Source organism: Orycteropus afer, unplaced genomic scaffold, assembly GCF_000298275.1.
Source record: "Orycteropus afer afer isolate SDZICR_OR568_19922 unplaced genomic scaffold, OryAfe1.0 scaffold00035, whole genome shotgun sequence".
Lineage (NCBI taxonomy): Eukaryota > Metazoa > Chordata > Mammalia > Tubulidentata > Orycteropodidae > Orycteropus > Orycteropus afer.
The window spans coordinates 3,301,882-3,318,841 of record NW_006921622.1 but is presented as its reverse complement, the minus strand read 5'-3'; the positions used below and the strand labels follow the sequence as shown (position 1 = coordinate 3,318,841).

The following is a 16,960-nucleotide window of genomic DNA, read 5'->3' as shown; positions in this document are numbered from 1 at the left end:
CATATCAAGAAAATCATTCATCATGACCAAGTGGGGTTCATACCAGGTATGCAGGGATGGTTCAACATTAGAAAAACAATCAATGTAATCCACCACATAAACAAAACAAAGGAGAAGAACCACATGATCATATCAATTGATGGATCCATTAGAGATCTTTGCCATGTCTATATCCATGAAAATTCCTAAAACACCTACCTTCTGACCAAGCAACTCCATCTCTAGCAAACATTTCATGCATGAAATTAAAGTGTATGAAGTTATTCATGCAGAGTTATTTATAATAATAAAAGACTGAAAATAAGCTAAAGGTCCATCAACAGAGAACTGGTCAAAAACTTTATATTCTCTCTCTATGCAATGGCTACTGTGCAGCTATAAAAATGAATGCACAGTCCTGGAGGTCACTATCAGTCAAAAGACAGGGTAGTTCATAAAACAAATAATACCACTCATAAGTACTGTGCTACTCTAAATGATCATCTAAATGAAACCTAACAGTCAGCATTTACCCTAGACCAAAATGAGAAGAGCAGGAATGGAAGCTAGAGCATGAGAAGGAAACTAGATTAATGGAAACACAACAATCAGAATGGAAATAATGAGAATGCTGACACATTGTGAATAGTATAACCCATGTCGCTGAATATGTATAGAATGTGTATAGAAATTATTAAATGAGAACCTAATTTGCTATGTAAATTTTCCCAAAAATCACAATGAAATATTTTTATAAAGTGAATGCAGAAACAATTTACGGAGTATATGAAATGATACCCAAAATTATTGTTAAATGGAAAAAAAAAAGAGGGTAAAGTTGCTGTGTAGTATGCTACCAGTTGTCTAAAACAGACTAAACCAATTATAAAACTATATGCTTATATAAACATAGAATAACTGTATTTTATAAACAAATATTCTCTAGGAAAAAACACTGTACAGAAATAAGGGTGGAGGGAAAACATTATTATTTATCACTTTGTCCCATTTGACATTTTAGCTCTGTGAACTATATTTTAAAATATTGTAAAAGTCATGGAAAGAAAAGTCAAGAATGCCACACTGTCAGATTTCCCGTTGTTGTTGTTGTTGTTATGTGCTGTCGAGTCAAACCTGACTCATAGCGACCCCTCCTTGAGTTGCCGAGGCAGTATCACTACGGAAGTAGATTGCCCAACCTTTCTTCCGAGGAGTGGCTGGTGGGTTTGAACCACCAGCCTTCTGGCTAGCAGTCAAATGCCTTAGGCCCTATGCTACCAGAGCTCCTATCAGATTTCCCGAGGGGAAAAAAATTAAAGAATTAAGCATCCCTCCCTCCCCCGATAAAAATTCATAATAAACGAAATGTAATTTGTTTGTTTTTAGTCAATTTGAGGGAATTTGCCTACTAATTTAATTCTTCTCTAAAATTATAATGGAGAAGATAGAACATAATTGGATTTTTTCCTGAAGTCTAATGTAGATGGGGTAATCTACTTCTGTAGTGATACTGCCTCGAAAACCCAAGGAGGGGTCGCTATGAGTCGGGTCCGACTCGACAGCACATAACAGTAACAACAAATGTGGGTATAAAATTTAGTTCCTACACTTTGGATGTTTTTATTCCATTTCTTTGAAGCCTTTACTGTAATGCTAAATAGCATGGGGGCCCAGATAGATCTTTAGACTCTGAATGTATAATAAAACTTCACTTCTGGATATTTATTTCCTCACTTGGATTACAGTTTTGTTATTTATATAGGTGTTATATATTCTCTCTATGTTTCCTATTCTGCAATGTCTGAATGATAATACCTACCTCATGGGAGACAGAATTCTTATTTATGGCATGTATATGATGACAGTAGGTATTTTTTTTTATCAAAGGCTTGGCACCATGCCTGAACACAACATCACACTCAGGAAATGTTAGAGACAAGCAGAAGTAACCAATGAAAAGAAAGTCTATAGAAATGTCATTACGTTTACCCCCATAAATTATCAACAAAATCTGTGGAGTCATTGTATGCAGTTACAAGTAGGCTGTAATTTTGTGTATCTTTAAATTCTAATGCTTTACATACTCAGATCAAATAGATCACTTACCTGAGGGAATAACAAAAGGATTCAAAGTAGTGTTGCCCTTTTTACAAATATAGCCTAGTTTCTGAACACACTCCAGATTTTCCCATTTAGCATTTTTTCCAGGATTTAGTGACACACAGCTTTTTCCAGGTTCAGCTGATGGGCTTCCTTTGAGGAAAAGAAAATATTAAATGGAACTATTATAGGTATTACAAGTATATTTCCAAGCCTCATATCTTGATCCCTGAGATTTAGTGGATTCCCATTCTTTGTCTACAGAGTCACAAAAAAAAAAAAAAAAAGGAAGAAAAAAAAAAAAAAAAAAAAAAGAATTTACTGAATGCAGAGCAAAAGACAATAAGATGGGTGTCTATTTTTTTTTTTTCTTTTTCCACTTGTTGGATCATCCCAATGCCTAACAGTATACATTTATACAGGTATAAATTTTTAAATAATTTTTTTTCACCATATCCATTAATAAAACTAGACTTTATACTTGAACAATCTTCACACTGGGTTATTTTATGTATCATAAAGCGGTACCTGACAAAAAGAATATATGATGTTATAAACCAGCCATATTAGATATTGTAAATAGCCATCAAATATTTGAATTGAACTAAGACTATCAGGCTAAAGAATCTCTAGGCATGGGAACCTTTTAAAGGAGACGGGAAAAGAAAAGGAAAGGAGACCCTGGAAGCAGCAACATGCCATCCTAAATGACGATAAATGCTCCCAGAACTAAGACCTCTTTCTCAATAATGTTTTCAGTTCTGCCTATTTGAAGAATATTTTAAATAGCTCAGCTCTCATCCTAGTTCTCAGTGGAAGCTGATTAAAAATGATACAGAGTCATCTTTGTTAATGCAGTAGACACACACCATGTTTCTCTTGCTTTTCACTACTCTGATGATGGTGGTGGTGGTGCCATCAATTCGATTCCAACTCATAGCACCCTCGTGTGATAGAGAATAACTGCCCTATAGGGTTTTCTTGGCTGTAATCTTAATGAGAGCAGATCCTTAGGTCTTTCTCCCATCGAGCTGCAAGATAGGTTCTAAATCACCAACCTTTGGCTTAGCCACCTAGCACTTGCACCACCAACTCCGTACTCTGATGATACATGATTTTAAAACCAATATTCTAAAGACCAGCTCCAGCTGATATCCGAAGAAAGTGAATGAGTAGCATTCTGTTAGAGATTCTGCCTTGTGACTTCTGTATAACCTGTGCCTCAACTTCACGTTCCCTTTCTGAAAGATGGAAATCATATTATCTGCTTCATAGGAGCTCTGGTGGTGTAGTGCCTAAGGCACTTGACTGCTAACCAGAAGGCTAGTGGTTCAAACCCACCAGCCACTCCTCGGAAGAAGACTGGGCAATCTACTTCCATAGTGATACTGCCTCAGAAACCCAAGGAGAGGTCGCCATGAGTTGCAACCAAATCAATGGCAGTGAGTTTTTAAAGTTGTTAATCAGAAAGCTTTGAAGGTTATTTGACTAACACACAAAGAAAAGTAATTGTTGGTGACATGTGTAAAGATATTTTTAAAATAGGTTGACCAACCAGATAACTGAATTTACAGATATGGGACAGTACTAGAAAGAAACTTTCAGGAAACAGTAATATATTTTATAGCTATTATGTTGTTGTTGTTTGCCATCGAGTCGAACCCAACTCATAACGACCCCTCCTTGGGTTTCCAAGGCGGTATCACTAGGGAAGTAGATTGCCCAACTTTCCTTCCAAGGATATACTTTAGTATATAGTATTATATACTTTATAATTAAAGTATTCATTAGTACATTCATCTAGTTCATTAATTGGTGTTCTTTCCAAATACTTACCATTGATATTATAATTTGAATTCATACTACATGTCATTAATATAAAATACCCTTACTTCCTCGGAAGGAAGGTTGGGCATTCCTACTTCCGCAGTGATACTGCCTCGGAAACCCAAGGAGGGGTCGCTATGAGTCGGGGCCGACTCGATGGCAAATAACAACAACAACAACAACCCTTACTTCAAGTGAGAACATATTTTAATAGATGCATTATTGGTAAGCACTCAGTTGAATGTTTGACTGAATAGTTATATAATAACAGTTTCTAATATTGCACAAGGTTTCCAATATTAGTTTGAAGAAATTCTCATACTATTTCAGAAGATGATTTAATCTTGCCCCTGTTTCTCAGGAACTTGGTTTAATAAGGAAGGGGTTTTCACTTCCTTTCTAGTTAGCATTTCAATTTCACTCCTCACCTTCACATAAACTAACCCCCAAATTTTCTCACTGAACTCTTAGAATACAAATGGTTAAATATTATAACCATCACCCTCCAGTTGAGTTATGAATTAACTGACCTTCTTAATGGTTTACAATATTTTAGCAATCAAGAAGAATAAACTCTAGACCCCTAACTGCCAACTACTGTTGTTTAGCTATCTGATTGAATCAACTGGGATTCTCCACTTTAATTTGACTGAGTGTTACATTGTGCAATCATGGTAGACAAATAAATTAAATCCTGACCCATAAAAGAGACATCATATATTCCCTTGCAGCAATGTTTACTTCCCTTATTCCAAGGGAAAATAGAAATTATCATTGTTACAAGACTCTATAGGCAGCCATGTAACCATCATGCATAAAAGGATTACATTGAAAGCAGGATTTCATAGAAAATCTAATCCATTTAAACCAGAATGGAGCCCTTTAAAATTCATTCCTGTGTTTTAGCATCTATTCTGAATATTGTATCCTCAGATTTTTTAATAACATATAAATGGAGATTTTTCTAAGCCAAATGCAAAAACTATTCCATGGTTTTAAAAAGGGAGTCTGACCACATATGAAACAACACCATAATAGGATTGTGCATAGCAGAACTGGCAAATTAATATGTGACCCATGTGCTACTCCTCTTCCTTCCCACATCCATAGCAGGCATCACTAATGGTTAATTTCACTCTTTGCTGATAAGCAAGATTGGAGGTGGAGGACATCTTGAAATTATACTCAGTAGAACACCACAAGGAGTTGTTAACGCTGAGGAATAAAATGATGAAGTTTCTTACCATTGACCTTTTCTTTCCTCTAATTAATTGCCTATGTAAAGCTTACATTTACTATTTAGTCTTCTTTTATGTTACATTCATCACATGTTATAACAATTTAGAAATAATTAGTTCACTTTAGAAGAAATTAGTTCTGCCCTTCAAAGAAGTAGACAAATTTCAAAGCCAGGTGAGAAGTAGACCATATTTGATGAAGTCTCCCAATTCTCCTCTTTGAGATCTATATGTGAGATCCTAAAAGTCTCCAAGACAGACAACTAAATTACATTTGCATTAATTCAACCAAAGAAAGCCTTAAACCTACCTGGTAGCCAGTTTAAATATCGGAATGGACTGCCATCACTCCACTGCCAGCCACTGTTGAAACTTAGACTGTTAAGTCCAATCCAGAGTCCTGAAGTCAAGGAACTTGTTAATCCTGAATAACAAAGCATAAAAACACAATCTGATATTCCAAAAAAGACAGTGAAATCAAATACAGAGTTAAGTGCTTGAATCAAAATACATTTGAGAGAAATAGTAATAATTATACCCACTCTTTCTCAGTTAATTCTTCTAAAAAATCTTAGTGAAGCAGAATGATTACCTCCACTGAACTGATAAAGAAATTGAGGCTGAGCAAGCATAGATAAAGTGGCAAGTTTCTTGCTGAGGTTCCAACCCAGGTTTGATTAGCTTCAAATTCCATGATTTTTACAACTACTATATAGTTTCTCAATAATAGTATGAGTGTGTTTCTTGGAGAAGAATATGTTTTAGTATCATCAAATACTCAAACTTTTTTACTTCATTTTTTTTAAAAAAAAAGATATATTTTGTATAACAAAGTTTTCTACCATGAAAAAGTTTAATAAACATCTCAATCTATCATTTGATAAATTGTTACCGCAACTTCATGTTTCAGAATTCATTCTAAGAATTTTATTTTATATTTTTTCAAGTTAGTTTTCCTTCTTAATAAGATGATGATCAAATTCTGAACATTAAATGTTTATGCTAACATGAACAACCCTTTACTAAAGCAGCTAATAAATCATTATTACAATGGTTCAAACTCTGGGTTTGGGCTAAGGTGGAAGTTTGAAAAAACAGAGACAATGTGGACCTTAGCTCACTGTGTCAAATCTTTATCTTTTTAAAAACCATTGATAAGCAGTCTCTGTTCTCTGTGCCTTCTTCTAGTTGATTAAAGAGAGCTAACTAGAAGGAAAACTGTCCTTTGGCCTTAGTAAAATGCTCACCCTCTATTATCTAAACATGCTGACAAACATAGACCAATTTATACTTACTGTTATGTATGTTGTTGTTGTTGTTTGCCATCGAGTCGGCCCCAACTCATAGCGACCCCTACTTGGGTTTCCGAGGCAGTATCACTACGGAAGTAGGAATGCCCAACCTTCCTTCCAAGGAGTGGCTGGTGGGTTTGAACCGCCAGCCTTCTGGTTAGCAGTCAAGTGCCTTAGCCACTATGCTACTAGAGCTCCCTACTATATATCCCCAGTCAAATCTTTTACGTGGTAAGAGTTACCACTTACTAAGCATGAACTGTGGGAGCGCTGGTGATGCAGTGCCTAAGGCATTTGACTGCTAACCAGAAGACTGGAGGTTCAAACCCACTAGCCACTCCTCAGAAGTAAGACTGAGCCATCTATTTCTATAGTGATACTGCCTTGAAAACCCAAGAAGGGGTCGCTATGAGTCAGATCTGACTCGATAGCAGTAAATTAGTTAAGTTTAAGCATGAACTGTATTCCCAGCATTGTATTTGCTCATTTAATTCTCACAAACTTTGAATTAAATACTTTTATCATTTTAAGGAGCTCTCATGGCACAGTGGTTAAAACATTCAGCTTCTCACCAAAAGATCAGTAGTTCAAACCCAACAGCTTCTCCACTGGGGAAAAGATGGGGTAGTCTGCTTCCCTAAGTATTTACAGCCTTAGAAACACTCTGTCCTGTAGGGTCACTATGAGTTGGAATCAATTTGATGGCAGTGGATTTGGTTTGAGTTGGTTTATCATCATTATATAAATTTGCAAATCAAGGCTCAAAGAATTTAAATGACGTGCAATTAATAAACGGCAGAACTGAAATTTGAACCTAGGTCTGTATAACACAGACAGACTAGTTATATAGTTCTGATTAGCTATCTCACAGTCACTAAAATTTACCTCCAATGTTTCATTAGCTTGCAAATATACATGCGCACACATACACATACACACATTATACACATTATATACTCATATAAAAAATTCAAATGATTAGGAGTAGAATGACTCAATGCTAAAAAATCGTACCTAACACTTATTATGCCCCAATTCCATAACAGCGCTGATCACCTTCTTAAGGGTGATGTGACCTGAATATTGCACTATTTGTTCAGCTTTTAGCAAAGGACTCTTACAAAGGAAGAACCACTTGAAGACATTGATTAGATTGATATTACTTAGGTACACTGATGCTTAGTAAACTAAACTGAATTCAATACTGGAGTTATTTGCTGGAAAGTACAACCTTTTGTCTGTTTTTTTAAAATACAACAATAAAATATAAATGAGATGAAGTTAAATACAAGCATACAAAAATCAATGAAAATTAATTCAGTCTCACTTATCTTCAAGCGTTCTAGAATAAAATGTTTAAGAGCTGGCAGAGATATTACACAGCTAGTGGGCTTTGCATACCTTGGGAGATAACTAGTCCAGTTTCTGCATGTTACAGATGGGGAAACTGAACCTCAAAACCCAAACCAAACCCATTGCCACTGAGTCAATTCCAATTAATAGACACCTGTAGAAGAGAGTAGGACTTCTCCATAGGGTTTCAAGACTGAACTCTTTATGAAGACTCTCATATCCTCCTCCTATGCAGCAACTGGTGAGTTCGGAAACCCTATCGGGCAGTTCCACTCTTCCTATAATTCAGAATTGACTCAACAGCAGTGGGTTTGGTTTTGGGGTATACTTGCAGAGTGAAAGCCTAGAGGAAATGCTACTGAAAGTGGTATTTCAAAAATGTTATATACAGCTACTCCCAAAATTAATTACTCCAGTAGTTTTCAAAGCTATGTGTTAAAAAAAAAAAAAAAAAATTATATTTAAGACTGCCAAACCATAATTCACTGATTGTAGGAAGAACTGAAATAGACTTAGTCTGATACTCCTTAATTACATTACTTTGCTTGCCATGATAAGAAAAGATAATCGCTCTTTAAGAGAATTATCTGCTCTTTGATATTACTCATCTGATCTAGGTACTTCTAAGCTTCTTTTGAGCACTTGAAGCAAGTAATGCATGTGAAGTATTTAAAACAGGGCCTACCACATAGTATGTACCCAATAAATATAAGCTGTTACTACTACCGGAATCCCTGGCTGGTGCAAATGGTTAATGAACTTGGCTGCTAAACAAAATATTGGAGGTCTGAGTTCACCCAGAGACTGGGAAGAAAGACTTGATAACTACTGCCAAAACAACAGCCACTGAAAACCCTATGCAATATAGTTCTATTCTGATGCATATGGGGTCACCATGAGTCAGAATCAACTCGATAGCAACTGGTTATTACCATCACTATTATTGTCATTATTTTTATTATTAATAATAACTCTATATTGCATTGGGATTGGCAAAAGATGCTCTTTAGAAACAAACTCTAAACCCATGTTAAATGTATCACTTAATGCAGATGAATATTGTTCACAAACTTTTTCTCTAAAGAGCTTTTGTTATTTTACAAAAGAGCAGACCAAATTTTCAGTATTGTAATACAAAGCATCAATTCCACATGCTAACTAAATTTTTAATTTTTCTTCATGCAATAGCTAAAATAGTTATGTATTTACTTTTGAACTTGGTAATAATAGATGTATTAATGTCTAATATAATAGGTCTTTTTATTTTCTTCTATATACTGAGATCTTTTTTTTTTTTTTTTTTCCAGCCAGCACCAAAGGAAACTGGCAAAAACAATCAGGGTAACAAGCCAAGTTTCACTTCCTATATCTTATTTCAGTTCTGTAAAACTTAATCCTGCACATATGTAGTTATGAATCTGATTCAGGAATTGAAGATTAAATCCAGTGTCCCAACATTTTTCAGGGTAGAAGCAGAAGTGAAGGTGATGAAATGCTAGCAGGTCATATAAGAATGGGCTGCTGGGCAGAAATATTTCACCCTGTCCATAAAACCCAACCAAACCCATTACCATCAAATCGATTCCAACTCAGCAAATCAGAGTGTCACTGAAGATTGACAGTTACTGGAGCAGGGAGATCTTGACATCCTAAATTAATGCTTCAAGTTAGTGCTCTGGGAGGCCATGGATGGTACAAATGATTAACATGCTCTGCTAGTAACCGAAAGGTTAGAGGTCATAGGCCATTCAAAGGCACCTCAGCAGAGAGGATTGGTGATCCACTTCCAAAACTACAGAGGACAGCTCTTCCCTGATACATATGGGGTTGCCACAAGTCAGAATGACTGCATAGCAACTGGCTTACAGGTAGTGCTATGGGAACCACTAGATCACTGCTTATTTTGTGTGAGACACAGTATGGTGACATGGTAAGTTCTTCTTGTTATTGCTTGCCATTAAGTTGGTTCTGACTCATGGTGACCCCATGTGTAGAGAGAAGAACTTCTCCATAGGGCTTTCAAGGCTGTGACCTTTCAGAAGCAGATTACCAGGCCTCTCTTCCCAACCACCTCTGTGTTGGTTTGAACCCCAAGCTTTCAGCTAGCAGTAGAGCCCTTAACCATTTGCACCACACATGGACCACATGGGAAGACACTGAATTCCAGTCCAGCTATTTTCTGATCATGGACTTCAAGCAAGTTTCCTAACTTCTTCCACCTCATTTGTTATCTCATCTGTAAAGTGGGTATGATAATATTGTTGCACAAGATCGTGAACTTTCGTATTAAAATCTAGTCTCTGGTACATAGTAGCTGTTCAATAAATGGCCATTAATATGATCTCAGAATCATAACTGACTTATACATTTTTAAAAAGAGTGATAACTTTTCAAAATCCTCACATAAAATAAATTTTATTTTAAAAGTATATTTATTTGTGGGGCTTTTGCTTCTTCTTCTTCTTCATTTTAGTGGTCTATTACCCAAAATAAGGAGCTCTAGTGGTGTAGTGCCTAAGCATTTTGACTGCTAACCAGAGAGGTTGGCAGTTCAAACCAACCAGCTGCTCTGAGGAAGTGAGATGGGGCAATCTACTTCCACAAAGATTTACCACCTTGGAAACCCAATGGGGTTACTATGAGTCAGAATCAACTTGATGGCAGTGGGTTATTGTTATTATTATTATTATTACTCAAAATAGAGTGGTTCACACTGCCCCAAATATAATATTTTCTATATTTTCCCCCAATATATCCAAATAAAATACCCAGTGTCTGAGTATCTTCCCTCTGAAAAACACAAAATTATTTTTATTTTTTAAATTCCCTGTCAGACATTTTTTTTTCCCTCCCAGTGCATGATATGTTAGACTTAAGGAAAAGTAGGAAGTACTACAAATCTCATTAGTCAGTCTTATCCAGATTCCAGTTAAATCTTGCTGACTAAAATCCCAGAGGGTTGGATAAGATTCAAATAACTATCAGAGGTGAACTGGGCATCTGAATCTCTAAGGGCTTGTTTGCTCTCATGAGGGATACAATAATAGCACTTGCTGATTAGAGAAGCATTTCCTGCCACTGAAGCCTGATAGCAGAGGAAGCCCAGACCGGGAAATTAGTGTATAGATGGGCAGAACAGCAGGTCTGCCAGTATCTCCCTTTCTTCTATGCAGCTGGTGAAGAGAATAAAAAGTAACCTGTGCTCTGTCCCTCAGCTTCCAGAAAGCTGAAACAAGTAAAAATTGGAAGAGTCAAGAAAACACAACCTACAACAGATTCCTTTAAAGAAAAGGAAAAAAAAAAAAAGCCAACTGACACCATTTCAACTCTAATATGTTTTTCTCTTACCCATGCAAATGTGCACAAAAAACACCAAGATTGTCTTGAATAATCTTTTCTATTCCTTCATCATTTGAATTAGTATTATTTTTTCTCTCTTTCTGAGCTGTCTTTTTTCTTCCTGTTATTTTTACACATGCTTGTAAATATTACAAACAGTTAATGTGCTTGGCTACTATCCTGCTAACCAAAAGGGTGAAGGTTCAAGTCTACCCAAAGGTGTCTTAGAAGAAAGGTCTGATGATCTACTCCCAAAAAATCAGCCATTGAAAACCCTACAGAGCACAGCCCTATTCTGACACACACAAGGTCACCATGAGTCAGAGTCAATTCCATAGCAACTGGTAACACAAATATTAATCACTCAGGTCCTTTGTCCCAGAGTTTTAGGAAGCCTCCAAACACTGACACACACACAAAAAAACTAAACTCCATCCCATCGAGTTGAATCTGACTCAGAGCAACCTCCATTGGGTTTCTGAGGCTGTAAATCTTTATGGAAATAGATTGCCCCATCTTCCTTCTGCAGAGCAGCTGGTGGGTTTGAACTGCTGACCTTCCAGGTTGCAGCCAAATGTCTTATCCACTATGCCACCAGAGCTCCTTAAACATTGACAGAAAATGGAATATTTCAGCAGACTGAGACCTAATTCCATTTCTGAGATTATATGTGCACAGAATGAGTTCATACTGCTTTTCTTTCTTCAATCTCCTTAATAACAATTTAGGGGAAATGTTCACCATTTGATGAAAGGTATCATCTGAAAATATTTGGGAAAAGTCCTAGAAAATGAGGTGGAGCTGGGAGCATGCTCCATCCCTCCTTTTCTAGCCCAGATCCCAGGGCCTTACACACAGTTATGGCCAGTACACATGTAGGGACAACTTGTTCACATACATCATCTTCTTTAATACATGAAGGCCCTGAGGCATAGGCACCTCAGGTAATCCCCAAGATCATTGCCTTCACAGAGCTGGGACCCAGACTGGCTCCTGAGTCCATGCCTATAACTCCTACCCCTACCATTGCTGATACCGTTCATAATGAAACAGTGTTTTGCCAAGTGTGGGCCCCAGTTACTGACCTCAGAACCATCAGGGAAGTTGTTAAAAATGCAGATCACTGGGCCTCACCTCACACCTATTAATTTAGAATTCCTGATGTTTGAGCCCACCATCTATACTGTTAACAACGTTCCTAGGTGATTGATAAGTAATTTCACATTTAAGAGGCACTGCATTTACTGTCTTCTTGCCATTAATGGCCCAGCTGTCCAAAGGTTATGCTGAAATACTAAAGAATTATTTTTATTTTGCTGCATCATCATTTGCCAGTCAGCAAACATTTGTTGAGACTCTCTTTCTTACAAAATTCTGTGCTAATCTCCTTGGGTGGGACATAAATATTTACATAACAGGCCTATTTTCCAGCCATTTCTCCCTCTAATCCATTCTCCACACAGCCTTCAGTTTGCATCCTTCATGGTGCTTACTCTAAACTGCTCCTGTGTGTTTGTTTGTCAACTTTTTCATGTCTAATTTCCCTTGTTGGACCTTAAGCTCCATGTGGACAGGACCAACCTGTTTTGGTGACCCTATATCCTCAGGACTTAGCATAAAACCTTGCACACAAGTACCAGATGTCTTATTGAAAAATAAATGAATTAACAAATGAATGCATAAATAGGACATAGATATATGTCACTGACTGTAATAAAAGTGATGAGCAAACAAGAGAAGTCAAGATAAAAACAGAGATGGCAACTCCATGACGAAGATCACATTTCAAATGTATAAAATGTTAGGTATTCCAGAATAGGGAAATCCAGGTAAAATAAATGGCATGAGAAAAGATGTGGAGGTAAGAAAGTATGAGATATAGATAAAAAACACAGATGTTTCTTTTGTCAACACTGCATAATGCAAGAAGAGAAACTGTAGTAGGTGGAGAAATGAGAGCCTTCAAATATAAAGCAAAGCATTTGGTAATTATATGATAGAAAGTGAAAAGCCACTCATTTTTGGTCATGGTAATCGTAGGACCGGATATATATTAATCTAGTAGCTATATCCAGGTGAATTATAAGGAAGGGATTCTGGAGGCAAAGAATTGTTGATGTTTTTTTCTTTCACACCATTTTCTGGTCCTAGTCTCTCTGTTTCCTGCAGTGTGGATTTTGGAAAGTAAAACAGATAGATACTCTCTTCTCAAGCAAACATTGTTGTTGTTGTTGTTGTTTGCCGTCGAGTCGACCCAAGCAAACATTAGCTCTTTTAATCTTGACTATCCTGTAAGACTAATTTTTAAAAAAATGTAGGAAGGGTATCAATAACACCTAAAAAGCAGTAGAGTCTGGGAGTTACAGACATAGGAGGCAAAGAAGAATCAGGGTGTCAAACCAGCTCTTGAATTACCCCTGCCTCTGACTCCTGGGAGCTCTGGTGGTGTAATGCCTAGGGCATTTGACTGCTAACCAGAAGCCTGGAGGTTCAAACCTACCAGCCACTCCTTGTAAGGAAAGTTGGGCAATCCACTTCTACAGCGATACCACCTCAGAAACCCAAGGTCATTAAGTTGGACCCGATTCGACGGCATTGAATTTGGTTTTTTGGATTTTTGGTCTGATGGCATAATTATCCTTTATCATTTTGAGCTCTGTGGTACTGGTGGAAAACTTTTAGTTTCAGGTCAGATGTGGGTGAACATTTAGCCAGTATGGTACCACTACCCTGTGTCCAAGAGCAATATCACTGGAAGATTATAACATCTTTCACTCTGAGCCCAGTTCAACTCTCAGAATCTTTCTTAGCACAAGGTTCTAGAGACTGTCACAACCAATAGAACAAAGTTGGCTTGTGAAATGAAAACTATTTGCCATTTTCTGGTTCAGATTTGTCATATCTGCACCATCTGCTATGGCCTGCCTCTGTAATGATATCTGTATTTACTTGCACTGTCTACTTTCAGGTTAAAACATACAAAAATTAAATAATTGTGATTTTACTTACAACTTTGGTTCCTTTTCATGTTATTACCTGTCAAGTACGTTTGCTCGTGTATCTCTGTGATGCTCAGCAGTTCAGCATTCTGTTGTTGGCAGCTCTTCCTCGCCTGGTGCCAAGTTAAAGCGGATTTGGAGTTTATCTGGTAGGAAATGCTAGTCAACGGATCTTTATTCCATAATCTTTCACTGCCCTCAACTGCAAAAGAAATGGAAATTTGCTGCATGATGGATAGAAAACATTTCAGTGAACGATGTTTTTCAAACAATCCTAGAAGCATCACTGCCTGAAGTACTATAATTTTAAAAAACTTAGTTTTAAAATGAAATGAAGACGGAGACTTTTCAAAGGATCAACCACATCTAATTCCTTTCATGTCCCCAGAGAAAGAAAGTGAGGCATCATTTCCCTAATTTTCCATTCTGGCATTTGGGTTCAGATGAATTGGGAAGTGAGGCAAACACTGACTAAGGAGAGAAACACCAGTCCAACTTCTAGCAAACATAAAAGGGAGAAAATAAAATAAAATATATTTCCTCTCAGAAAATGGGTATGTTTCCTACAGATTTTACTTTACTCTTTTTAGAAATGCAGGGTAATAGAGGGGAGGGGCGTGGACTCAGCAAAAAGACTGACCTGAGCCTTGTTTGGCTGTGGTTAAATGATTAACTTTTGGAGCCTTGTTTTTTAGAGTATATTCAATCTATATATAAAACTCCTGGTAACTACTAGACACTGACCGTTAGATCTACTTCCCTTAATTAGAAAATAATTGCTTTAGTTTATTTTTCCCTTTGCTATTTTATGATTTTCAATATACTCCATAAGCTTGGATGTACTCTACAAAAGCACAATGCTATAATGTAATTAATTACAGCTTTTCCATATAAGATGTTTGGGAAATAAATGAATGGAATACTTGCATATACTTAAATGGTGTGGAATTTCTCTTTTGTCTTTTTAATAATATAAAATTCTACTTACAAGTCACGTGAAGTAATAATCTTTCATTTTCTTCTTGAGGAAGAGAGAAAGCATTGTGTAACTTCTCAAATGAGAAGTGTTCAGCTTGCTAAGAAGTTAGGCAGTTTTCCATAGGCATATAGCCTATGCTGTCCTGATTCTTAACTCTGTATCTAACTGTGCTTTGTAACTGCTGAGGAGTAATCATAGAATTTTGTCATTCACACAATATACCCTGTGACATGAAACTGGAGGTCCATAGCACACGAAAGAAGAAAAGTCTATCAAAATTTCATTCAGGCAACAACACAGAAATTTCTATGATGTTTTCACTGTAAAATTATTGTGTATTTATGTACAAAGAAATTACTCGATGGAAAATAACAACAACAACATTAAACCAAATTGTAACTATCTGAAGCTTTACTTATTTATTCAAAATAGTCTCTTCTCCACTTAAGTGAGATCATTCAAACGAAACCAATTTAGAGTTTATTTGAAAATAGAGAAGTTTTCAACAAATCTTTTTACATGCTAATAAGGAGGTCTTGGAATTTAGGAGTTTTGTTTTTAATATGGCAGAAAACATGGGCTTTAAGGAAGGGGGGAATATTTTCCTATCTAAGGTTGAAGAAAAGGGATATAAATGACAAAAAAAGAAGTAAATATGATGTTACTCTTCACTAAGAAAGAATATATTGGATTTTAAATCAAGAATTAGAACGTATTTCTCAATGACAGTATAGGTGTGCTAACTATTCACCATCTCTCCAAAGAGTCCAAATTTCCACAGTAAGCCAGCCTAACTGATGTTGAAAGTAAAGTTGTAAGCTATGGGGAATTGTGAGAAAGGGTCTTTTCCTTTTCCTGTTCTCATGATACTTGAAAATAAATGGCTAAATAGAAGGAAAACATTACAGTAAACAATGCAAAAGACAATGAAGAACATATATTAAATGCCAATACATCAATAATGGGTAGCTCATCTTCCTACACTGAATCTGCCAATTTAAGGGTAATATAAAATAAAGTGTTCTTTTGAAAGGAACACAAAACAAGGAAAATGGGATACATTGGAAAACTGCAAAACTCTTTTAAAATTGCATGAATTTATAAAATATGTTGGAAATTTAAGGGACATTGAAATCAACAATTTTTACTCTCTACAGTTATTTTACTTTTACATTTAACAGGAAAAAATATATAATTTTGTTTTGGAGGCATAAATTAGAGGTGATAGATTAAAAGAAAATGCTACTATAAATACTAAAGAGACTCCATCACACACCATCCAAGGTTGTAAATTTTCTTTGTGATTAATGACTTTACATTTGTTCCCCACGTTTCATTCATTGAATCATCCATTCATCTAACAACGGTTTTCTCAACACCATTTCAATATAGAATGCTATAGATGGACTCACAAAATCTCCATGCTTAAGAAACTCCATGGGAGCTTTGGTGTCATAGTGCCTAAGGCATTTGACTGCTAACCAGAAGGCTGGCGGTTCAAACCCACCAGCCACTCCTCTCCTCGGAAGGAAGAGTGGGCAATCTACTTCTGTAGTGATACTGCCTCAGAAACCCAAGGAGGGCTCGCTGTGAGTAGGATCAGAGTCAAAGGCAGTGACTTTTTTTTTTTTAGAAACTCCATAATAGATTTTGAAATTCCTTTCCTACAAAAGGAATAAAAGAGAAAGCTATTCCTTAAACACGGGAATATAATATTATTTTATTTTAGGAGGAAAAAAAGCTTAATTTTTTTTCAGACAAAAAGACTTCTAAAACAGATCAGACATTTATAAATCTTCAAAAGGAATCATGACTCTAAAGGATGATATAAGTGAGACAAGTACATTTACCTTT

The 16,960-nt window shown here is 36.3% G+C and overlaps 1 protein-coding gene across 1 annotated transcript in view; it reads right to left on the bottom strand.

The window, feature by feature from the left end:
• Positions 1 to 16,960, bottom strand: part of MRC1 (mannose receptor C-type 1) — a 144,641-nt gene that overhangs the window by 115,285 nt on the left and 12,396 nt on the right. The window contains exons 5-7 of the mRNA XM_007936405.1: positions 14,165 to 14,329; positions 5,455 to 5,568; positions 2,086 to 2,232 (exon numbers count right to left, since the gene is read on the bottom strand). Coding sequence (XP_007934596.1) covers positions 2,086 to 2,232; positions 5,455 to 5,568; positions 14,165 to 14,329 — 426 coding nt within the window. The remainder of the gene's footprint in view (positions 1 to 2,085; positions 2,233 to 5,454; positions 5,569 to 14,164; positions 14,330 to 16,960) is intronic.